The sequence below is a fragment of the Nicotiana tabacum genome, chromosome 13 (assembly GCF_000715075.1).
Source record: "Nicotiana tabacum cultivar K326 chromosome 13, ASM71507v2, whole genome shotgun sequence".
Classification (NCBI taxonomy): domain Eukaryota; kingdom Viridiplantae; phylum Streptophyta; class Magnoliopsida; order Solanales; family Solanaceae; genus Nicotiana; species Nicotiana tabacum.
Genome location: NC_134092.1, coordinates 109,184,874 through 109,211,310, shown reverse-complemented (window position 1 = coordinate 109,211,310; position 26,437 = coordinate 109,184,874). Strand labels below are relative to the sequence as shown.

The following is a 26,437-nucleotide window of genomic DNA, read 5'->3' as shown; positions in this document are numbered from 1 at the left end:
CATGGAATAGGGTCCGCTGCTTTCTCCGCCCTCACTTTTATCAATCCATACATGTGGACTCTCTCCAATCAATACAAGTACTCACTTTGAATTGCCTCAAATGTTTTTTTTTTCTTTCATATTTGTTTGTTAATTTGATAAAGGATTAATCTTAATTTCTTGTTTTATATAGCATGCTTATAATATTTTTGGAGTAGCATCAACTTGTAGTTATAAGAGAGCTAAGTAAGAAGATTGCGGGATTAGCAAAGCCCTATGTAAAAAGCATTAGATGACTTGTGTGAGAAGACACGAGAGAAAATATGTTATTGATATTGGATGATAAATACAATACAAGAGGTCCCTATTTATAACTATACACTACAAGGAGATATTACTCCTCTTCCAATGTGGGACAAGACTACACTATACATATCTTTAAACTAACACTCCCCTCAAGCCGGTGCATACACATCATATGTACCGAGCTTGTTACACATGTAACTAATACGAGAACCAGTAAGAGACTTAGTGAAAATATCTGCTAGTTGATCATTCGACTTTACAAACTTTGTAACAATATCTCCTAAAGTATTTTTTCTCTGACAAAGTGACAGTCAATCTCAATGTGTTTAGTCCTCTCATGGAATACCGGATTTGACGCAATATGAAGAGCAGCTTGGTTATCACACACCAGTTCCATCTTGCTGATTTCTCCGAACTTTAACTCCTTGAGCAACTGCTTGACCCAAACTAACGCACACGTCGCCATAGCCATGGCACGATATTCGGTTTCAGCGCTAGATCGAGCAACTACATTCTGTTTCTTGCTCTTCCACGAGATCAAATTACCTCCTACTAGAACACACTATCCAGACGTAGAACGTCTATCAAAATGTGATTCTGCCCAATCAGCATCTGTGTACTCAACAATCTGCTCGTGGCCTCGATCCTCGAATAGTAATCCTTTGCCTGGAGCTGACTTTATATACAGAAGAATGCGAACAATTGCATCCCAGTGACTATCACAGGGAGAATCCATAAACTGACTTACAACACTCACCGGAAAAGAAATGTCAGGTCTAGTCACTGTGAGGTAATTCAATTTGCCAACCAACCTCCTATATCTCGTAGGGTCTCTAAGAGGCTCCCCTGTCCAGGCAGAAGCTTAGCATTCGGATCCATAGGAGAGTCAATAGGTCTGCAACCCATCATTCCAGTCTCCTCAAGAATGTCTAAGGCATACTTCCGTTGTGAAATAACAATACCTGAGCTAGACTGAGCGACCTCAATACCTAGAAAATACTTCAATCTGCCCAGATCCTTAGTCTGGAAGAGCTGAAAGAGATGTTGCTTCAGATTAGTAATACCATCCTGATCATTACCAGTAATAACAATATCATCAACATAAACCACTAGATAAATACACAGATTAGGAGCAGAATGCCGATAAAACACAGAGTGATCAGCCTCACTACGAGTCATGCCGAACTCCTGAATAATTGTACTGAACTTACCAAATCAAGCTCGAGGGGACTGTTTCAAACCATATAGTGACCTGCGCAATCTGCACACACAACCATTAAACTCCCCCTGAGCAACAAAACCAGGTGGTTGCTCCATATAAACTTCTTCCTCAAGATCACCGTGGAGAAAAGCATTCTTAATGTCTAACTAATAAAGAGGCCAATGACGTACAACAGCCTTGGACAAAAAGAGATGAACAAATGCTACTTTAGCCACAGGAGAGAAAGTATCACTATAATCAAGCTGAAAAATCTGAGTATATCCTTTTGCAACAAGACGAGCCTTAAGCCGATGGCCATCCGGGCCGACTTTGACTGCATAAACCCAACGACAACCAACAATAGACTTACTTGTAGGAAGATGAACAAGCTCCCAAGTGCCACTCGCATGTAAAGCAGACATCTCGTCAATCATAGCATGTCGCTATCCTGGATGAGATAGTGCCTCACCTGTAGACTTAGGGATAGAAACAGTGGACAAAGAAGATATAAAAGCATAATGAGGTGACGACAGACGATGATAACTTAAACCGACATAGTGGGGATTAGGATTAAGTGTGGATCGTACACTTTTGCGGAGTGCAATTGGTTGACTAAGAGGAGACAAGTCCGCAGTAGATGCAGAATCTGATGCAGGGCGTGAATCACCTGGGCCTGATGTTGGATGTGGACGACGATGATAAGTCAAGAGTGGTGTAGCTGCAGAAGGTTGAACTGGATTATGCGGAGGAACTGGAGCTATAGGTGGTGGAGCTACAACTGGAGCTGTAGGTGGTGGAACTGGAGCTATAGGTGGTGGAGCTACAACTGGAGCTGTAGGTGGTGGAGCTGGAGCTGGAGCTGGAGTGAATGAATCTCCAAAAGATGAAACTGGGTTGATTTTAGCACAACACCGACAGAAAGTGACTTTCACTTAGACAAGCCTTAGGTCATCGGAAAAATTGCACGATGACTAAGTTCTTTCTTTCCGGTTAACGCTGGAATGACGCACAACGATTTTTTTTTCTCACTAATGCTTTGATACCATGTGAGAAGACACGGGAGAAAATATGTTATTGATATTGGATGATAAATGCAATACAAGAGGTCCCTATTTATAGCTATACACTATAAGAAGATATTACTCCTCTTCCAATGTGGGACAACACTACACTATACATATCTATAAACTAACAATTTGTACTAAAAGTTAGGAAAACGGGAAAGGGAGAAAAGTTAGGAAAATGTGTATAAGAAAATGATCCCCATTCCCCAACAAGTTATGGCAAGAGATAACATGGTCAAATAGAGATGCAAATGGTATTTGGATCAAATCGCTCGAGGCAAATAACGAGACTAACGTCGCAAAACCTTTGCTTCACTTGTAAAATTAGGGTTGCGGAGATGCAATGAAAAATATGAAGACTTAGAAAAGCCTTTTGTCCAGGTGATCCTCTAAGGTTTAGAAGCTTTATGGAAAGTTTCAAGTAGTGTGGTAACCAAGTATTCAAGGATATGTTGAGGAGTAGAAAGATGCCAAAGCAGTGGAGAAAAGTTTGTGTGTGTGTGTGTGTTAGAGAGAGAAAACAAAGGACTCAAAATTGTGCTAACTATGATTTTATAGGTTATATGATTGAGACTTTGGGAAAGATTGATGAAGCATAGACATAAGGACATTGTAAGGGTAATTGATAACTAGTTTATGCAACCTTCACTATTTTGGTGAGGAAAGATGATGAAATTCATAGAAAAAGAAGAAGTATTTGCGTAGGCTATTCCAGTGTTGTCAAAGGCGCGCTTAAAGCGCGCTTAAGCCCTGAAGCGAGGCTCAAAACATGTTGAGCACTTCGCTTCGCTTTGTGGGCGCTTTAGTGTCGCATCAAGGCTCTAAGGCATACTTTTCCTTGCCAATGAGTGTAATCCTGAAAATGCGACATTAAACATTTGATATTTCACTTTATCGTAATTCTTTTCAATTTCTTTGTCCATATATTTGTTATTCATGCTTATAATTATTAGTCTTGGACTACATATACATATTTTTACTTTTTCTCCAGTTGCGCCTTTTTTCATTAAAGCGCACGCTTTATTTGCACTTTGCGCTTAAAGCCCCAACAGACCTTATAGCTTTTTTGCGCTTTTCGTCTTTGATAACACTGGGCTATTCATTGGCTTATGGAAAACATATGGTACAATGCCAATAAAAGTCAATTGATAAGTGGTTGAGAAGAAATATCTTTGTATGAAATATATTGATATTATAGAAGTTATGTATGAGAGAGCGGTCACACGTTTGAGATAGTAAAGGGGAGTAAGAGGAGTTTCCACAACCATGGGTCGCATTATCCCATATTCGTTTACCTAGTTATGGATGAGCTAACCAATAGTATTCAAGATGAGGTCTTGAAGAGATATTATTTGCAGATGATATTGTGCTAATTGCTGAAACAAATAAGAAAATCAAAATATAATTGGAAATATGGAGAAACTCTCTAGAGAGAAATGATTTAGGATAAGTAGAAGTGTGTACCTAAAAGAAGAAGGCAGGTGAAGTAAATTAGATGGGGCTATGCTGTCTAAATGCAAACTATTTCTTATGTAGGTAGTTTTTCAAGAGAATGGTTTGATAGATAAAAATATTACTTGTATAAATAAAATAGGAGGAGTGCTAAGGGAGCTTTATGTAACAAAGTGCAAGAAAAGTTTCATATAATGGTTGTAAGAAACAATTGTATATAGGAGTGCATGTCGTGCTTCTAAAGTCCAATATATCCAACAACAACTAATAACATATCCAGTGTGATCCCACAAGTAGGGTTTGGGAAGGGTGGTGTGTACCCAGATCTTACCCCTACTTTTGTGGGGTAAAGAGGTTGTTTCCGATATACTCTTGACTTAAGAAAAGTGTTTTTCAAAACATGTTTGAAAAGTGCAAGAGTAAAAAAGCTATGATGAAAATACTGTAGAATAGAAAAGTAATGACAACAAAAATAGTAAAGCTAACCAAAGTAAAAGAAACACCAGTAGTCGTAAAAGTGAAGAGTAAGATAAAGATAGCATAATAACAATAATACTGGCAAGGAGGAGAGGAAGTAGCTAAGGTGCTTTAAACTAGAACCATGCTACCTACTAACCTTCTACTCTTCTAATCGCTCGACTACCTACTAACCTTCTCCTCTAATCTTCGACTTCCATGCTGTCCTATCTAGGGTCATGTTTTCGGTGAGCTGAAGATGTGCTATGTTTTGTCTGATCACGTCTCACCAATTATTCCTGGTCTATTTTTACCTCTCTTTAGACCTATCACTGCCAACTTCTCGCACCTTCTCAGTGGGGCATTTGTACTTCTTCTCTTCACATGCCCGAATCATCTCAGCCTTGCTTCCCGCATCTTGTCCATCATGGAGGTCATTCCCAAAAGTCCAGAATATCCAACAACAACAACAACAACAAACCCAGTGCAATCCTACACGTGGGGTCTGGGGAGGGTAATGTGTACGCAGACCTTACCCCTACCTTATGAAGGAAGAAGGGCTGTTTCCGATAGACTCTCGACTCAAGAACAGTGAAAAGGACACAATAAACAAACAGTAACAACGACAAGGAAATAAGGTATCAGAAGCAAATAGCACAACATGTAATAGCAAAGAAACTAGGAATACAAAGCTATAAGAGAAATGCGAAAACTACCAGCAATAATGCCACATCATCTGATCAACAAGGAACTCGGAATAGTAGAATACAAGACTAATACTAATACTACTAGTACGACTAGAAGAGACTCTCGACTAACCCACAACCCACACCTCCCTATCGAGGGTAATGTCTTCGTTAAGATGAAGTAGTACCATGTCCTACCTAATCACCTCTTCCAGTACTTCTTAGGCCTCGCTCTTACCTTTCCTCTGACCCTATATGGTCAACCTCCCGCATCTTCTCACCGGGGCATCGGTGTCTCTCCTCTTCACATGCCCGAACCATCTCAGCCTCGACTCCCGCAACTTGTCTTCCACAGGGGCCACACCCACCTTGTCCCTAATAAATTCATTCCTAATTCGGTCCTTCTTGGTATGCCACACATTCATCTCAGCATCGCCATCTCTGCTACTTTCATCTTCTGGATATGAGATTTCTTGAGTGGCCAACACTCGGCTCAATACAACATAGTCGACCTAACTACCACTTTGTAGAACTTGCCCTTAAGTCTCGGTGGCACATTCCTATCACACAAAACAGCAGACGCAAGCCTTCATTTTATCCACCCCGCTCCAACACGTGTAACATCCTCGTCAATTTCCACGTTCCCCTGAATGACAGACCCAAGGTATTTGAAACTATCTCTCTTGGGATGACTTGTGAATCAAGCTTCACCTCCACTTCTGTTTCCTGCGTCTCCACACTGAACTTGGACTCCAAGTATTCATTTTTAGTCCTACTCAACTTGAAACCTTTAGACTCCAGGGTCTGCCTCCACAGCTCCAGCCGATCGTTAATCCCGCGACGCGTCTCATCAATTAGCACTATGCCATCTGCAAATAAGATACACCATGGCACCTTCCCTTGAATGTGGCGCGTCAACACGTCCATCGCAAGGGCAAATAAAAATGGGCTAAGAGCTGTACCCTGATGTAACCCCATCATCATAGGAAAATAGTCTAAGTTTCCTCCCATAGTCCTCGCCCGAGTCTTCACTCCATCGTACATATCCTTAATCACCCTATTGTACGCTATCGGGACACCACTAACCTCTAGACATCTCCATAGAACCTCCCTTGACTTTATCGTAAGTTTTTTCTAAATGGATGAACACCATATGCATGTACCTCTTCCTCTCCTGATACTGCTCCATCAACCTCCTCGCCAGATGAATGGCTTCTGTGGTCGAATGCCCCGGCGTGAAACCGAACTGATTCTACGAAATAGACACACTGCTCCTCACCCTCTTCTCCACCACCCACTCCCACACTTTCATAGTGTGACTCAATAGCTTGATACCCAGTAGTTGTTACAATTTTGGATCTCACCTTTGTTCTTGTACAACGGACCATCAAACTCCACCTCTATTCTTCGGGCATCTTCGTAGTCCTAAAAATGACATTAAACAATCCAGTAAGCCACTCCAAGCCTACTCGTCCCACGGCCTTCCGAAATTCAACCTGGATCTCATCTGGCCCAGTTGCCTGCCTCTAGCCCTCTACTCTTCTTCCGCATTACCTTCTCAACCTTAATACGCCTACAAAACCTAAAACCACGTCGGTTCTCCGAGTTCTCCAACTCGCCAAGCACAATGTCCCTGTCCCCATCCTCGTTCAAGATTTTGTGGAATTATGACTGTCACTTGCGCCTAATGCACGCCTCTTCCACCAATACCTTGCCATCCTCGTCTTTGATGCACCTCACTCGGTCCAGGTCCCGAGCCTTCCTCTCTCGAACTTTGGCTAACCTGAACAGCCTTTTGTCACCGCCTCTGCCCCCATGTTCCGCATACAGGCGTTCAAATGCTGCGATCTTCGCCGCGTGACCGCTTTCTCCTCTTTCTTAGCTTTCTTATAACCCTCCCTAAGCGTCCTCCTCTCCTCCTCGTCAGCGTTCTCCACTAGCTTCATATACGCCGCTTTCTTGGCTTCTACTTTTCCTTGGACCTCTCCATTCCACCACCAGTCACCTTTGTGGCCCCCGGAAAAACCCTTCGTGACCCCTAACACCGCCCTAGCAGTTTCCCTAATGCAGTTTGCTGTCGAGGTCCACATACTGCTCGCGTCCCCACAACTCCTCCAAACCCCCATAAGCTGAAAATTATATAGATTCAAATGTTATGATGGATGTACCTTACCTTATCAAAAAAGTATTAAGATGGATGTGCGCCCACTTAAGATTAGATAAACAAAGAAATGCTTATATCTAATAAAGGGTACAAGACTACAAACATCGTATATAGAGGATGTATGAGAGAGGTTGTGTACGATGCTTCTGTAAGATCGTGCAAAAATCTGCAAATTTGCTGGTCTATAGATAAGCAGTGAAGGGACTAATTGAGACACATATGAAGGGAAGTTATCTGAATAGACTTCCAGTCACTCCAAAATCAATGCACATGCAACTAAAAACAGAGTGCAGTAGAAGCAAATGATCTATACTACAATGGACCCAGGATTTTAAGGTTACGGTGCTTCACTGCTAGAAGATGTATTGAAGAAGATGGGCCAGGTGGGAAAAAGAGTAAAAGGGAAGAGAAAGTAAAACAAAAAAGAAAAGAAAATAAAGAAAAAAGAAAGGGCAAAAGAATGTTGTGTTTTAGGGAAGGGGGTTGGGTAAGAAGAGTCTGATAAAGATAAAAGAAAAGAAAAAAAAAAGAGTCTGATAAGAAGAGTCTATCATCCCAAGTCAAAGGCAATGGGCGCTCGAGCACCCATCAAACCCTATGTGAATCCACCCCTAAATCTATACAGGTGATGCCAACTAGTTGTGAATTAAGGTTTAGATGTTGTTACACTTACATACATTTCTCAGCCTTTTGAAGTGTTGTTAGACTTACATTAGGTTTGGTGTTGTCCCTCATCTTTATTATTTGGTTAGGAAATTATGTCCGTCTAAGGATAAGGAGTTTATCTAGAGAACCTCTAGTCTTTAGACTTCTAATTTGCTTTCATATAGCGGAATGCAATTGATTTAGGATCAGGCATGGTTGATGGTTGAATGATATATCAACTTATGATGTAACAATTGAAGTATAGTGGAGGTCCATTTGGTGTCGTAAAAACTACAAGCAAGGTTGTTTTCACCTCGTAAGCTCCTTATTTTTTTGGATGGATAGGTAATTAACCTTCAAAGCTGTTACTGATATCATTATGATAGATAAAGGGGCTGACTTTACCCTACGGGTTTCTCTTTGAAGGTTTCAGTAAAAGATATTGCGTTAGTCTATATAGTAAAATAGATATGAGCAAATCTATTCTTGATCAAGGGGTTTGTTAACAATTGTTTTATATGCTCGCTCCGACCCTCATTCCGTCCATGTTGAGAAGTCCATTACATTGTCTGCGTTTCCATTTGAGATATTCCAAAATGGAAATATCTGTTAATATAGGTTGTTTATTTAGGTTTTTACACCTTTTATTGAATATACTAAGAATTAGTTTAACCTGAGGAAATTGTGGAAACAGTCAAAGGAAGGTGTAATGCTCACAGTAATGCCTCCTCAAAGAAGTGGAGGTTTGAACTTGGAGAATACTACACTAAAGGGATGGAGGAATAATTTTTCGTCTCTGTTTTCCCCCTTTTGGTTTCACCTTTCTGTTTGTTATCACATGGAGAATATTATCGTAAATCTACTTCTTGGCATTCCTGCTCTTAACAGAATACAAATAGCAAAAAATATCTTGGTAAATAGGTGGGGGATCACTAATTTGTGATTGATTTCTTGTGAGTTTTCCTGGATGGCATCGCAAATAGCGAAATATTTCTGTTTGTGCCTACAAGGCTTCTATCTTGTGGTAAGAGCATTGTGCGTGATGTGTGGTTTCGGTGCACGTCACGGGTTTGAATCCAGCCGCAAACAAAAGCCTGGTATTTAAGTGGAAAAGGGTAGAGGAGCGGACCCACTATCCACCGAGTTTCGAACCTTGCGCTACTGGTCCACACGGGATTTCTCGGTTATAAGAAAAATAGTGAAATCGGCTTATAAAGAATAAGGTAGTGAGAGAAGTAGAAAGTTGAGAATGAACGTGATTGTGGGCCTTTTACAGTGGTTCCTAATCCCATCGATTATCAGACTGTTCCTAGTTCCAGAATTGTGGGATACGATTTCCTAATCTCTCTAGCTAGGGCATAAAACCAACTAAGCAGATAACTAATTTACATTACAACAATCACATAATTACAATCAGCTCTATTGAATTTACATTACAACAATCACATAATTACAATCAGCTATATTGTTCCATTCTTCCGATCACATGTGCACGGACTACATCTTTTGTGTTTGCTATCTTATATATTTTTGACAAGAAAAATTACAAAAGTCATGGTCACCTCCTATTAGTCAAAATGTGGTATCTCTTGTTCATGGAGTGCGATGGTTAGAGTTTCCTTTGTTTCTCCCAGTAAATTAGTGCAAGATAGTGTTGCTTAAACATGTTTTGCTAGTTTGTTGAGTCTGTAGGATTACTGGGGGCAGAAGTTATAGGGAGAAGTGGGGCTTGGTTTATTCTAGTCTCTAAATGTTTTCTTATCTTTTTTCTTATTAAATTATGTTAACACACCTCTTTCTTTTGGGTGCCGTTCTCCATAACTTTCCACCTCTTCCAGCTAAGTGGCATTCCTTTGCATTTGAACGACAAAGGAGCATCGCATTAATGCTAAGATGAAGTTCTAATCCTTCTCAATGTTTTTTTTCTTCTGTTTTTTATTAAGAACAAAACATAACATTGCTGAGTACAAAAGAAGGATTAGAGCTCCACCTTAGATGAAGCAAAACTATGAAAAATGCAGGAAATTTGGCAGTCGCTTCAAACATGGAAAGTGGTCATAGAGTTTTGCACCACTTCTAAAGAAAGGAAAATCACTCTCCCGCAAACTTGGTCTAGTGAGAGGTGTAAGACCTGGAAAAATTCTTGAGTACTGCTGTTCAGGACGGCCATATTAGAGCATGAAATGCATCTCTCTAGAACCATTTCATATTCACTAGAACAAAACTATACATGAGAACAGTAGAGTGCTTTTGTTAATCAGCTTCTTGAAGATTAGCTGTTTGATCTTTCATGTATTGCTTAGTAGTACGGTAGGAGAAATAAAGATGGCAGCCGTCTATATTTTTCGCAAAAGGGGGTGCAAAGAGGGTGCTTTCGCAGGGAGACCGAGTGAAGGTGTAGTAAGGGTAATATGTGGCTCCCTCCTATTTCCCAAGTTCATTTTTCAAGGAAGTTCTTGGGTCATCGTTCTCCTCTCCTTAGCTCATCTGTTTATCACTTTACACTAACAGTTGCAAAGTCTTCAACTCTCGAGATCTAATACAAGGTAGGAGTGAATAATTGATTAAGCATAAAGGCTCCATGTTTTTAACTGCCGCTTGATCATTTCTCTTTAACAACAACGTTCGAAGCTTCCCGCATGATGGTGCTTGTATAACGTTCATAAATTGTGATGGGGGCTGACTTATCCTTCTTGATCTCATTAGAGCTATTCTTCTGAGTTGTGGATGCCATTATAGCTTAGAAACTTTAGTTTGACCTAGGTGCTCTCCACTATGGCTAAATCTGTACCCCAGTAGGTGATTACATTTTGCCATGTTGGCCACCGATATCGTCAAGTGGTGGCTCAACGACACCCATACTAATGCATGACTGAGATTTCTAAAAACTTCCTTTTTGCTGCGTCTGAGCTTTTGAATATGTGTTATGTGCAGCTGGCATGACAAAGCCATGCTCTTTGAGCAACATCACTGGAAGAAAGCTCTAAAGAAAAATAAGGATTACGAATTTAAGGTACTCGATGCTTCCTAAGTTTCTTATGTAATGATGTTCTCCCTTATACGCTATAGAGTTGTAAAAAAAAAAGATTTTTGTTTCAATGTTTTTAGTTTATAACTAGGACGGAATTACTTGATTCTTTCTCTCATTTGAGTTTTCATTAATTGCAGTGGAACCAGTACATGGATAAAGAAGCACGAGACTCGTACTACTTCAATTGGCCTGTTTACTTTCCATAGGTTTCTCCAATGTATCAGTATGCTGGTGCCTTTTATCCGAAATCTCCAGAAAGGAAAACTATTGTAGCTTGAAATTTCTGTTGATACTATGAATTCAAGCATTTTTAAAATTTGGAAACATTTGGTGATATTGCCATGTGCTGCATGGTTACTTCCCTTAGTTTAGTATTTGCTAACACATGGAGTATTAAAATATCCAAACAGACCCTATGAATAAAACATAACATTGTTGAGTACACAAGTAGGATTAGTGCTTCACCTTAGATAAATCAAAAACTGTGGAAAATTTCAAAAAAAAATTGGACATCGCTTCAAACATGTAAAGTGGTCTAATGATAGGTGTAAGACATGTAAAATATACATACTGTTAATGCAAAAATATACCTTAGTTAAATTCACCCATTTCAAGATTTGTTAATAGATCTACTGTTATTGCGTTTTTGGTTAATTCAGTGCAGTGTTGAATCTTATGGGAGATGGGTTCTTGAAACTGAAGCATTTCGTGGGTAGTATTTGCTATTGATATGGGCTTGAACAAATGTTGTTTGTTGTGGAGATTCAGGTTGTGTTTTATGGTACTTGAGTTGATTAGCTGATTTGGGTTGGTTTCAAAATTTGTTCTTTTTTTATTGGATTGTATTCTGTTGGTTTTTGGTTTGGGTTTTTGGAGGAGGAGGAGATGATGTTTTGGAGGGAAAGGGAAAGGGAGACTAAAGAGCATATTGGTGGTCCACCTTGTGGACAAGTCAGGGTGCTTGTTGTTGGAGATTCAGGTATTTAGCTAAAATTTAAATGCTTTTAGTTTTCATCTTTTGATTATATGATTTTGCTATGTTTTCTTATGCATCTTACTAGTTATGTATCTTCTTGAATTTGATTTCTAGTCTGTAGCTTGGTGTTTGGTGGTAAAATATAGTAGTTGCATAGATTCAGAAATGCTTGAGGAACGGAGATAACTAATAGATGCTAATAATATGAGGTCTCTGATTTATAGACATAATTGCTTTTGGGTTGAGCTAAAGGGTGTGGCGTAGAGGTCAATGAAAGAGGTTATACCTGTGCTAATGGGATTATCAGGTACCCGGTGGAATAGTCGAGATGAGCAACCGGACTGGACGCCACCTTTATCCAAAAAAACAAAGACATAAGTTCTTTTGGACTTCTCGCAATTCGGAAAATTTAGGTCAATGCAAGATGATGAAGAGTTTATTTAGAATCTGGGAGCTCCTGTTCTCTATTGTTACTAAAAAGTTGGTGATGAGCCACTAAACTGTTTATAACTGCAAGAAATTTTTTAACCTACTAAATCTGGAGGATATGGGTACTGCATACTGTTACATTTGTTTGATAAATATTGTAATGATTGATCCAACCTATTTAATCTGTGACCACGTCTTAGTATCATCGTACAGTCTGGTTCGTAGCTGTGGTGAGATGATTCCTAATATGTTAGAGTTTATAGAACACCTTCTTAAGAGTTGTTTGGTGATGGTGTAAGTGTATGAGAATGCTGATTATTAAGAATAGATAAATAGAAGTTTTTTTCTGATGATATATTTATCAAGAAAAAAATAAAATGAATTTCTTTTGATATTGTGACCACTTATGGGACCACACTAGATATGTTGTTGTTGTTGTATTATGATTATTAAGAGTAAAATGAATTTCTTTTGATACAAGTTTGAAAACAGGATGTACAATCAGATTGCTCATTTGAACACTTAGGGTGAAAATGTTTTCCCGGAAAATGAACGGTGTTATCACTTATTTTCCCTTGTTTGGTTGGTGAGTGAAAAACTTTTTCCGGAAAATGTTTTCTAGTGTTTGGTTAGAGAACAGACAATGTTTTGTAGGAAAATAATTTTCTATGCTACTTTCCTCATCCCCAACCCTCCCCCAGTTCCTATGTTTCTTGTGCTCTCCAGTCTCCCCCACCACAATTACTCAACGTTTCCACAACGCTATTTTCTTTCAAGAATTCAATTATTCTTCTCATAAATTCTAATAAACCCAAAGGAACTAATATGTTAGATTTACTTTTTCACACAAGAACGTTAAAATTTGAGCTCCATAACTGAAAAGAAAATACTCTTTTATTTGTTAAAACAAAATGAAAGTTCTATTTCTACAACATGAAAAGAAAATACTCATTTTGTTAATAAACCTCAATAATAGACCTCAACCCCATAACAGGAATAATTTTGTAGTCACTAAAACAATATTTTTATTATATAACCTCTCGCAACATATAAGATTCAGGCTAACAATGATAAACGTCTCATACACACATAAAAGAGAAGAAATATGAGCAACTCCATAATAACCATTCTCCGTATAGGAGTACTCAAGAAGCAAGTAGACATGAGAAAAACCATCACAGAAGTATGGCATACCATATTGGACAAGCAACAAAATATCTTTCTATGACAATTGCTTCCTATTCTAGCTTTGTTCTTCCAACCCCATTTGTGTATTTTAGTGTTGTCGCTTGAATCTTTCCAGCCAAACCTTGCGTAGATTCTGATTTTTTGCCATGAATGCCTTAGCTAACATGTCACTTTGCACCAAATAATCAAAAGCTTCACCTAAGAACTCTTCTTCATAACCCTCAAATGCCATAATTTCTTCGTACAATCTTGTCATATCTAGTCGACTATCAGCTATTTTACTGATTGCCGCTGCCACTTCTCCAAGCTTTGTTGATATATCACTGACCACATCTTGCACATCAGAAGAACGACTTCGTTTGCGACTTGCTTTAGCTTGAGAAGTTCCACTTACTACATCTTGCACATCTTTTTCCTTAGATGGCCCTTCAATGTCATTATCATTACCTTTCTCCGAACTGCAATCCAAGCCTATATCATCAAGCGACTTAGCACAATCACCCCTAGCTCGATTGTTCCCACACACGAGGGACATTTCTTCAAACATTTCGATCTTTTTGTTAACGAACTTCTCATGAGTAGGATGAGCCTATAATACAACGACAAAGCAAAAAGTATAAGAAACAAGTGAATAATTCAGTGAGTTCATGGAAAATAATTGAATATTACATCGCTCGCATACGACAATTTCAAGAGAAAAGAAACACACTTTATTTTTTTGATAAGGTAAAAAAGAAACACACTTTACTCAGCTACTACTTCTCCCTTATGTATGTCCCAGAGCATTGCTCTGACAATCATTTGCATTAGCTTTTATCAGTTATCTTCAGCAGTATAACACAATTCTAAAAGATACATTCTAAGATCGAAACGACAATACATAGGCTGGTTAATGCATAATGAAGTAACAACTTATCAAAGTATGAGTTCTAACTTAAGAGCTAATTCTGCTAATACTAGAATCAAAAGTTTCTCATACAAAATAACAGGAAAATCCATGTAAACGAAAAAGACATAATAACTCAAAAAATAGAATTTGCAGAATCTAGCAGTCAACAGAATCAAATAAAATGTCAGGGAAAATTTTAGAACCATATTCAAATTTGGCACCTTTGCATATGACATTACATATAAGAAAACATTTTACCTGAACGTGGAAAGCATAAACTCTAGGACTAGCAGTAATCATCTTCAAATTATCATCCCATCCAAGACCACTTTTGTTTAGAGAAGAGGTTGCTCTGTATTCCATGTGCTTCTTAGTATTTTAAGATGATTCTCCACATGCTTAGGTGAACACTCCTCCATTCCTAGTTGTTGCTTAAGGGCATTCGAAACACGATTGAATGATATGGCCTTAAACTGATTAGTTGATGTATTCCTTTGCTTCACTTCATCAGCTAGGATCTCCAACATCAAATATTCCATTGGTTTTGTCCACCTAAATTGTTTATCTCCTTTTTTTACCATTGTTAGCTGTTATAGTTCCTATCTCAAACATGAAATTTAAGATAAATAGAGATAGGACAACAAAATCATATAGAATGTAAAGTCACTGTACATAAGAGTATATGAAAACATAAACAATTAAACACAAACAATTAAAACCAAGATGACTATAAAAAAAACTGTTTCTTGATAGATTATATTCATCTATTCCTCCTCCGATCATAGTTTGTAAACATGGCATGAGCAATGGCATCTCTTTTCAACGACCGTTCCCTAGCTTCTTCACGTCTTTCTCTAGGTGTTCAAAATATATACTAATATTCAAAATTAATTAAAAACTTAATATTTAATATGTTACTCACTGCAAACCAAGGGTAATAACGATAGTTGTTCCTTATCTCCGACTGGATAGTATCATTCGGTGATTTCACAAGGGTTGGATAGAGCTTCAAAATTGCTTGAAGTACAGTGTGGAAACATCGATGAACAGATTCAATCGACCTATAAAAATGGGACCCTATCTTGCGAAACCGTTCATTAAAACCAACAATTTCTAAGACAATTAGTACTTGTTCTTGCAAAGACATATTTCTGGTTGATCTCAAGAAATTATTTCTTCTAAGAGCATTACACAATTCAAAATGTACGGGTTGGCTCATTCTTATCGGACCTACACAATGAACAGTACTTCCATTCAAAATACTATTCATGTAAAATTCCCTCTCTTGGTCTTTATTGGTATAAGGTGCCCTAGGAATGTTACTTTGATTTTCGTAGGCTAAAATAATTGCAGCCCCGGCATCTAAGATAGATATGGCTGCCGCTCCAATTATTGCATCATCTTCGTCGTTTTCAATCGAATCCATCTGTTGCAACCCAACTTTAGAACTTCTACTCATAAAAATGGATTGATAAAAGCATTAAAGAGAGCCTAAAAGAAATCGAACTTGGAACCAGTAAATCACTCAAACAACCCAAAAGATATAAGAATATGTAGGTTTCTCGTTTTTAGTAGATATTGTCCATATGGATCCTTTACTTTTCATGAAACTATGCACAACATATAAGCTCCTCTGACCACACAACAATCAAATTTCCAAGTTGCGAGTGAAGCCACATTGCTAAAATTTCATTGAACTTGAATCATATATTATCTTCTTGATCGACAATATCCTAGCTAGAAAAGCTTCCAAGTTCAACACTTGTGTTTTAATAGGTAACATTAACTTCCAGTACTACATTGCTTTGTTTCATAACTTAAAAGACAAAAGAGGACATAGAACCTGATATCATATAGATAGGGCTGTATTTTGTCCCGGGCCCGGGCCTTAGTGGGCCTAACGGGCCGGGCCTCGCGGTCCCGGGCTTCGTGGTCCCGGGCTCTGGCGGTCCCGGGCCTGGCGGTCCCGGTCTTCGTGGGCCTAATGGGTGGAACCGGCCCGTGACGGGCCTAAGCCCACATGGTCCTGTGCTTAACGGGCCGGGCTCGTGGGCTTCGCGGGCCTAGCGGGTTTTTTTTTTTTTTTTAAAGACAATTTCTTGTAGTATCATGGCTATATTAATATGTAGTATATATGTATATCTAATTATTAAAGTGCTTGACGAAAAAGAAAATAACAAAACAATAGTAAAACACTAAATTGTCATGCATAAATATCACTTCTTGATATTATATTGTATCTTATGTATATATATTCTCTTATATATTTTCTTTTAGTATATATATTGTATCTTATGTATATATTGTAGCTTATAAATATATTTTCTTGTAGTATATATATTGTATATTATGTATATATTGTAGCATAATATATTTTCTTGTAGTATATTATATTGTATCTTATGTATATATATTCTCTTATATATTTTCTTGTAGTATATATATTGTATATTATGTATATATTGTAGCATAATATATTTTCTTGTAGTATATATATTGTATCTTATGTATATATATTCTCTTATATATTTTCTTGTAGTATATATATTGTATATTATGTATATATTGTAGCTTATAAATATATTTTCTTGTAGTATATATATTGTATATTATGTATATATTGTAGCATAATATATTTGCTTGTAGTATATTATATTGTATCTTATGTATATATATTCTCTTATATATTTGCTTGTAGTATATTATATTGTATCTTATGTATATATATTCTCTTATATATTTTCTTGTAGTATATATATTGTATCTTATGTATATATTGTAGCTTATAAATATATTTTCTTGTAGTATATATATTGTATATTATGTATATATTGTAGCATAATATATTTTCTTGTAGTATATTATATTGTATCTTATGTATATATATTCTCTTATATATTTTCTTGTAGTATATATATTGTATATTATGTATATATTGTAGCATAATATATTTTCTTGTAGTATATTATATTGTATCTTATGTATATATATTCTCTTATATATTTTCTTGTAGTATATATATTGTATCTTATGTATATATTGTATCTTATAAATATATTTTCTTGTAGTATATATATTGTATATTATGTATATATTGTAGCATATAAATAATTCTAAGTATAGACAAAGAAATATTGCGAAAAGAAGCTCATGGGTAGAAGCAATAAATTTTATTACCAAAAAATGACATATCTTTCTTAGTCATCCTTCCCCCAATGGAATGAGCACAACAAGGTACTAATACCACCATTAGAAGGAAAAAAACTAAGGAAGATGTGCCAAAATACAAGTTACATATTATTCTATGTATTATCTCTAACAAATCTCATAAATCCTTCAAGGTTCGGAGGAGGTTGCGTTGGTGGTGGTGGAAAAGAAGCTTGTTCATCACCACTTCCGGGCGAAGCCGAATCCTCCGTAAGTTCCGCTATCATTTCTTCATAAGCTTCATCTATCGCCGGTTGTGCTTCTGCAATTCCAAAGTTTCTTCTTTCCGAGCGGATCCAATCTCTAAACAATACTGATTTTTCCAAGCTATCCCTCATAGACGCTCTATGATCACCTATTTGCAGTCTTGCTTGACTGAAAGCGCTCTCTGATGCAACAGTTGAAGCTTGAATTGATAAAATATCCCGAGCCATCCTTGCAAGAACAGGAAAATGTTTTTCCCTTGCCTTCCACCATTCCAAAAGATCAAAAGAGCCGTCTGGATTCTCCTTTTCAAGTCCCTGAGACAAATAAACTTGAAGCTCATTTAGATGTGAAGTTTCATCATAATTTTCACCTTGAGACCCCCTGAACTCCGTCCAAGATTTAAGAGCTTTTAAGCCCGCAACTCTTTTAGAGGATTGTGAGCTAGACGAAGTAGGGGTTGGAATAGTTGGCCTAGCATGCTCTAAGGCAAGTTGATAAGCATTATAAACTGTTTGAGCGTTAATCTTAATTGAAGCTTTTGCATCTGCAAGTGTCGCAATTTCCTCATTTGAAAGATCTAAAGCCTTATAAATATTTGAATACCAAAAATGAGGACCTCCCAATTTCATTGTAGGATTTAGCATTGCAGCAAGACCATAAATAGGAGGGATAGGAAAAAAATATTTTTTAAACTTTTGTTTCATTTCATTTATAGCAAGTTCATAAATATCCCCACCCTCACTAAATTCAACAAACAAATCAGATAGTGCTGCAATATAAACTAAACAGTTTGAAATAGTAGGATAATATTGCCCAGAAAATGCATTTGTTGCAATTTGAAAATGTTCTAAAAAATCTAAAAGAATTTTAACATTAGTCCAATCTTGAGTGGTAAGCATTTCATCATCATCTTCACCACCTACCCGAGAATTAAACGTTGCATTAATTGGGTTTCTATATTCATATGCTACTACTAAACTTTCGTACATACAATTCCATCTAGTCGGGCAAGGTTTAGGAACCTTTCTTTCTCTAAGGCCATATTCATCACATTTTTTAAAATACTCTCTAAGTCTACTTCTACGGTTTGAATAAAAAAGCCAATTAAGAGCCATTCTAACCTTTTCAATTTCTATGTTTAATATTCGCATACCATCACCGACAATTAAATGATAAATATGACAAATACATCTAACATGGAAAATATTAGTAAATGCAGGATTTAGTGTTGTTGTAAGCATGCCTATAGCACTGGTGTTACTAGAAGCATTATCCATTGAAATTGCCATTATTTTATCGCTAAAGCAAAAATATCTACAAATATCTGCAACAGTGTTAGCTATAAATTTACCTGTGTGACGCGAATTAATTATTCTATATGCAATTATGCGTTTTTGCATTATCCATTCTTCATCTATCCAATGACTTGTAACAGTTAGGTAATCACAATCATTACCACTTCTACCAATATCAGTAGTAATAGAAATCCGATTAGGTATATGAGTAAATAAATAACGCAAATATTGTTCATATTCATGTTTGAATTTATAAATATCACTCTTAACTGTTGCGCGAGGCCAACCTTTATAAGTAGGATTAAACACTCTTCTAATATAATGAACCCAATTAGGATTAGAAGCAAAAGTATAAGGTAAGCACATAACAGTAATCATCTTTGCTAATTCTTCACGATCTCTATTTGGATCGTAATATAAAATACCTCCAGTGACAGTGTTAATTCCTGGTTGAACTAGATTTGAACCTGTACTAGGGTTAATCGCAGAATCTACACTTGTCCCCTCTAGATGCGCTTTCATTTGAAAAAATCTAGCCTTATCTCTAGGGTGTGTTTTTATGTGCCTAGTCAAACTACCTGTGCCGCTACGGTCTCCTACATATTTATGCGACATTAATTTCCCACAAGTTTTACACTTAGCCTTATTTTTTTCTCTTACTTGAGTAAAAAAATTCCAAACTAATGATGTTTCTAAGCGTTTAGCAGGTTCTCTATTAAAAGTAGGAGTTTCTACAGGTGGGTCGACCGGTGCATCACTTGGGTTATTAAGAGGACTAGTAGGTGTATCATCTAAATCCGGTGCTTGAGTTTCATCATCATCCTCATTTTCCTCATTATTTTCTAAGATGGTTTCATTAGGATAAAGAGCATTCATAATTTCATCATCTAATCTATCACCTGGTGCAACATTATGATAAAATTCACTATCGGTAAATTGAAAACAAGGGTGATCACTATCAAGAATTACGGAAGGAGGAGGACGTCTAGGTTGGCGACTACTTTCAACTTGCTTATCTTTTCTAGGTCGGGGAGCCGGGGGAAGGGTAGTTGGTTGGCCACTACTTTCACCGGTTTTATCTTTTCCTTTACCAAACATTTTTTTCAAAGTAAATGCCATATTAATTATAATTATGCAAACTAAACCACACAAAAATATATTATAAAAACGTAAGAGTTGAAACGAGTTTACCGGATTGCCGAACAACTTCTTGAAAATTGAAAATCGTTGAACACTTGAAAACTTCAATTCAACAACTTCACAATTTTTCACGAAATTTCAACAATAAATTAAGTAATTGTAGTAGAGAGATTGAGAGAGATTGAGAGATATTGAGAGATATTGATGAATTGGTGAATAAAAATGAAAGAATGAGGGGGTATTTATAGTTGAGAAATGGGGAAAAGTGTAATTATATAAAGTTTGGGGTTAAAATAAAGTTTGGGGGCCAAATGGCCATTTTTTTAACTTAAAAAACGGTCATATTTTCAGCCCAAACGGCTAGATTTTAAATATGGCCGTTTGATTTTTTTTTTTTTTTTTTTTTTTTTTTTAAAATAGCCGTTGGGCCCGCCAGGCCCGCCAGGACCGGCCCAGGCCCGCCTGCCGGTCCCGGGCCAAACGGTCCCGGGCTCGTGGGCTCAACCATGGAGACCAGCCCGTGACGGGCTCAGAGGCCCACCAAGACCGGCCCACCCAGGACCGGCCCACCAGGCCCACCAGGCCCGTTAGGACCGCGGGCCCGGTCCGGTCCGGTTCAGGCCCGGCCCACCGAGCAGCATTACATATAGAAATTAATATTGAGCAGCAAAAACAACAAGAAAGTGGATCATGAACAAACAAACTCTATCAAATCCCAACATGAAGAACAATTACCAAAAGTTCTGAATACTTAGATAAACCAAACTAACTGAAGATGTACCAATTTTGACTATATTCAGGTTAGAAATTACATTTTAGGATTCTAAATATTGAAAATTTGAACTCATGAATTAATCTTTTGTATTGCAATGGATATCAGGCAGAGCATTAGACTATTATTCATCAGTTCACCAAGCAAAAACAGAAGGAATTGAAGAAAAGTTTAAAACCCTTAAAACAAACGCAGGAAAGGGGGACGTGCGTTACCTAAAATCAAGAGCCCAAGAGCGAAATTGACGGAGATTTTAGAGCATTTCCTGATCTCCAGATCCAAAGCGTTTGTCTCCGACCTCGGAGAAAACAACAAGTTGGGTGTTTTGGTGCGATGGCGGAGGATCTTAAAACGCGAGACTGAAGAGAGAGAAATTGGAGTGAAGCGAGATGAGAGAAGGGAGAGAAATTAATCAACTGGTTTGAGAACCAGTGATGGGGTGGGGAGGGGAGAGAGAAGCCAGATCACGCGTTTTGTTTTTAGGAAAATGTTTTCCCTTCAAATTTTAGGGAAAACATTTTCCCCCAATTAAAGGAAAATAAGTTGATTGGGAAAATGTTTTCCAAACTACTTGTGCCAACCAAACATGAGAAAATGGGACCAAACACACCCTTAATCTAAACAATAGCCTCACTTGCTCTAATAATTATCTTCTAGGTTTAGTTGCCCGATCCAAAATGTATCACTATCTTTGGATATCATTTTCAAATGCCCTTTGTGTATTACATTCAATCAATGTTTCTTTGGATACACTAGGTTTTACTTTCCAATTTATATACTCTAAGTTCATTCTGATGTAGTCTTCTTATTAAGTGTTCAAGTCTTTCTTGTTTGGCATTAGCTTTTCTCCCCTTGATATTCAGACTTTGTAAGATGTTCTGGATATTAGTTTCTCTGTTTTTATTTATACCCAGTGATTCCTTGTTTTCAGCTCCTAGTTTCACCATTTTTTCTGCTTCATATTTTCTGGTAGGTGTGGGGAAGACTTCTCTTGTTCATCTGATTCTCAACGGTTCTTCCATTGCTCGCCCTCCTCAAACAATTGGCTGTACAGTCGGAGTTAAAGTATGGCTCACTGATAATTTTGTTCTCCCTATAATATGAAAATGTGCTGAGAATGCATGTCCTATAAAAACTAATTTATTCCTGTTTCTTCTGTAAAGCACACTACCTATGGAAATTCTGGTAGCTCATCAGCAAGCATAAAAGGTGATGCTGAGAGAGATTTTTTTATTGAACTTTGGGATATATCAGGACATGATCGTTATAAAGATTGCCGATCTCTGTTCTACTCACAAATTAATGGTGAGCAACTAGCTTCATCTCTTAAACTGTTTTTTTTTGCCTAAAAGTTTCTTCTTGCGGAAACATGTACGATATCTATTCTGGATGGCTCTGTGTCTAAATACCTGATCGTTAATATCAGAAGATGGTTAAAGCACGAACATGTGCTAGATATCTGATTATGTTTGTTTATTTTAGCAGAAATCACTCAATCAGAGATGTTTTCACATGTTTGTTGTCATCAAATTTTTTAATATTTACATTTTTCCTTCATTTGGGAGAGGGCAGTGGACGACTTTCTTTCCATGAAGTATACATTCTGATGATAGTCGGATGAAATCCTTTTTATTTCCACATTAGGCGTTACTTTTGTATACTATCTCTCTCTACGGAGGTGGGAAGAGATCACTTTGTAGAATTATTCATCCTGATGATAGTCGGACGAAATCTATTATGTAAGATTTGTTAATTTCTACTTTAGGTGTTATCTTTGTGTATGATCTATCTCAAAGAAGGACAAAAACAAGCTTGCAGAAGTGGGCTGTAGAGATAGCAACAGCAGGGACATTCTCGGCTCCTCTAGCTTCAGGAGGTCCTGGTGGTCTCCCTGTTCCTTACATTGTCATTGGCAATAAAGCAGATAGTGCTACAAAAGAGGGCACTAGAGGAAGCAGTGGCAATCTTGTTGATATGGCTCGCCAGTGGGTTGAGAAGCAAGGTCTACTTCCTTCAAGCGAAGAGATCCCATTGACAGAGAGTTTTCCTGGTGGTGGAGGTCTTATTGCGGTAATTTTGTCTAACACAAATTGCATTGATTCATATTTGAAAACTATTAAAGAGTGATGCATCTTGGTTTGTTGAGAAAAACAATATTCTCTCGGGCAACACAAATTCTGATGCTTAAGCTTGTTGTTTTGGTCTCACAGTGCTCACTCTTGTTTAACCAAGTCTGTATTGGCATAGCAATTTAAGTTTTCATCTTCTTCTTGTTGGGTAAAAGGTGCTTAGTAAGGGTAGCAGTCTATTGAGGTGCATGCTTAAAGGTTTGAAACTCTTTTTTTCCCCATTTTTGTAAATCTTGTGGAGATTACCTTACACTATTCTCGAATCTTCTCTTGACCTCTACCCTGCTTGCATTTTCTTGTGTATGAAGAGAAGAAAAATGGTTTCCAGCTACCAACAGTCTTTCTTAGTAACTGAATAGGAATAATCTTTCTTTTTTGTTTATATATATATAGTTTAGACTATAAAAGCTGAGAGATTGTTGACTTATATAAACTGTCAACTGAACCAAGGGGACAGGATGCTTTTTCCTTCTTCCACTTGGTTTTCCTTCTCCTTTTTTGGATAGTTTTTTCATACTTGAGATTCTCTGATCATACATTTATTATCGATTTGGAACTAGTTAGATTTGAGTAGTTGATAGATTTATTGGCAAATCCCTGTTTGATCCATCACTTTGTTTCTTCTTCATGGCTAAGCTTCTGTATAAGTCGTTACATGTCTCAGTTTCATTAGAAAAAGGACGTTCTAGTAGGTCTAAGCTGTTCATCGACATGTCTTTTGAGTTTGGCAAATTAAAGCATTTTTTGGTCTTACTGATCATAAGCTGTCTTTTCATTAGATTGCAACCAGACCCCTAAAAGAGAGGGAGAAAAGAACAATAGCTACTGTCATATTGGGTAGTCTGAAGCTTGGAACTTTTAGCTTTTTTTCTAATGGATAGCTTATGAAATAGGCAGCTTCTATTTCCTGCCAATGAATAATAATAGTAAACATGAAGAGAAGCTAGATATGGCTTGCATTCAGGCCTATTTTCAAATTGAAAGATAGCTATGCTTTCTCTACACTCCGGTTGCTTTTTTTAGCCCTTGCCCCCCCTGCCCCAGCAACTCTCCTCGAAATTTTTAAACATGCATCTGCTATAAGGGGATTCAATATAAAGGAGTAAATACATGAGAAAGTCAAGGGGATTCAACATCTGCTATATATGCATAAAAAATAATTTTAACCTTGTATATAGTGTAATTTCCGGCAAGGGGGGTCCCCTTCCGCCACCCTATCTCCACCCATGATAATAAGTCTTTGTGACAAAGGCGAATGTTGAGTTTATTTCATGTTGCTATTTATTGGTGTAAGTTTATAATTTTCTTTCAAAAATGGTGAATAAGAAGTTTAATCTCATTTAAATAATAAGTGTCAATGGATTTACAGTGTAATGTTTTTGCAATATTGCAGGCCGCTAAGGGAGCAAGATATGACAAAGAAGCTGTCATGAAGTTTTTCCGCATGGTCTGTATATTATTGCTTTGCATCTAAACTGAGGTTTACTTAATCTATCTTACATTATTGAAGTGCTGGGTTCTCTATTTCAGTTAATCAGGAGGAGATACTTCTCAGATGATCTACCTGGTAATCATTGGTCTACCCCAGTTCCGAAACCACTGCAGCAATCGAGCGAAATCTCAAATGATGATGATCACTTGTACAAAAGTAAAAGTTCAAGGTATGCCTGTTGAATTTGATGAAAACTGGTTGCTGTTAAAGCGTCTCATCCGTGTAGAAAAAAGCTTTCCATTTATTGTAGTCGACTATCGGATTGATGGTCACTGAATGTGAACTATGAAGGATTGTGGGGCAAATCTACATGTCTTAATGATAATAAGGTCTTTTTGGCTTCTGTTGACACTTGACGTATAGTTGATACCTTCCAATAGTGGTGATTGGGATGGAGAGACTTTTATGTTATAGAGTAGTACCATATTCAGTGACAATGGTGTCTTCTTACTGGTCTTGTTTTCAGTAACTCTTATGTTACCTGTTCTTTAAATCATATTCATAATTTCTTCCGCTTGTTGCAGTTATATCGGTGAATACAAGTACAATGCACTCCCTCCTTTACCAGCTCAACGCAATCTCACACCGCCTCCCACGCTTTACCCACAGCAGCCTATGTCTACACCTGACAACTATAACATCCCCAGATTTGCCTTTACGAGCAACCAAGAAATCAGCAGTGCCAGATCTAAGCGTTCAGATATTAACGTCTGATGATCTTTCTTTTTTTCCTGTTATTTTTATATTTTTCATGTAATGGTGCAGATTTTCAAGACAGAACAGCCAGCTCTGTGAAAAGCATGTCTTGTAAAATGTTCCAATTCATTCTTTTGACTCATTGTGAGGTTCTTGAAATATGTAGGGTAAAGTTGAAAGGCTTATAATACAAATATCTTTGATGCAGCGTGCATCATTTTTATTTTTATAAGAAAGGGGTGTATCAGTTTAGTTAAATTTGCTATGACATAATGTCCCACTCTCCGTGTATATATTCTTTTTGACATAATAACGTTATGGTGTGCGCGCAAATTGGTCCATTAGTCATTGGTATTAAAAAATGACTTAATGGTATAAATGCAAGGCTAAATACATTGTTTTTATAGTTATACGGGACAAACAATCGTTAGGATCGTTTATGTATGGAAATTGGGAGAATTTGCGAAAGCTAATGAGGTAGTATATTGTTGGGTTTATAATAAATTTGTTAATTAGATTGTGGATGGGATTGAATTATTTCGTTTCAGTCAAAATGGCATGGCATAATCATTTTTACGAGTTGTATTGACAAATAGCTAGTGTTTGTAAATTTATTGAAAAGTAGTCACTATTTAATGCGGAGATAAAATCTGGACAAAATTACCTTAGCTGACGTACAGAAAGTTCCAGCATAATATGCTGGATTATAGAATTCCTGCATATAAACTTCTAGCATATTATGGTGGAACTCCAGTCTCCGTCACATTATGAATTCCAACAGATTATGGTGGAATCTCAGATGTAAAACATTTAAACTCAAACATATTATGCTGGAATTCTTCTGAATTTTTAAGGCTCTTTTTGTCAAAATTTTATTTTCAAATGAAAAAGTTGCTAAATTTCGATTAATTGGAAACTATGACTAGTTTTCAATTAGCAATTTTATGATTTTTTTTTTCCGAGGAAATAACGCATAGTGCCTATCAAGGCCAAAATAATTACCTGTGTTGCCCACTTGAAAATTAGTTACAAT

At 37.2% G+C, this 26,437-nt stretch overlaps 1 protein-coding gene across 2 annotated transcripts; it reads left to right on the top strand.

The window, feature by feature from the left end:
* On the top strand, positions 1 to 25,683 carry LOC142167892 (small GTPase LIP1-like). 2 transcript variants are annotated; one of them, XM_075228303.1, is made up of 9 exons: positions 1 to 77; positions 10,888 to 10,966; positions 11,122 to 11,963; positions 22,061 to 22,152; positions 22,251 to 22,392; positions 22,853 to 23,157; positions 24,610 to 24,663; positions 24,747 to 24,877; positions 25,233 to 25,683. In XM_075228303.1, the coding sequence occupies exons 3-9, from the start codon at positions 11,870 to 11,872 to the stop codon at positions 25,420 to 25,422; spliced, it is 1,008 nt and encodes a 335-aa protein (XP_075084404.1). In that variant the 5' UTR covers positions 1 to 77; positions 10,888 to 10,966; positions 11,122 to 11,869; the 3' UTR covers positions 25,423 to 25,683. The 2 variants fall into 2 exon arrangements, with proteins under 2 accessions (XP_075084404.1, XP_075084405.1); XM_075228304.1 differs by lacking the exon at positions 1 to 77 and adding an exon at positions 7,401 to 7,933.
* Positions 25,684 to 26,437: the final 754 nt, after the last annotated feature.

What these genes read in the sequence shown, in the direction of transcription:
- LOC142167892 (XM_075228303.1), top strand. Translation starts at nt 11,870, where the DNA reads ATGATGTTTTGGAGGGAAAGGGAAAGGGAGACTAAAGAGCATATTGGT. An exon ending in GTTCTACTCACAAATTAATG is followed by an intron (nt 22,393 to 22,852) that starts GTGAGCAACTAG and finishes TTTCTACTTTAG; the next exon opens with GTGTTATCTTTGTGTATGAT. An exon ending in TACAAAAGTAAAAGTTCAAG is followed by an intron (nt 24,878 to 25,232) that starts GTATGCCTGTTG and finishes CGCTTGTTGCAG; the next exon opens with TTATATCGGTGAATACAAGT.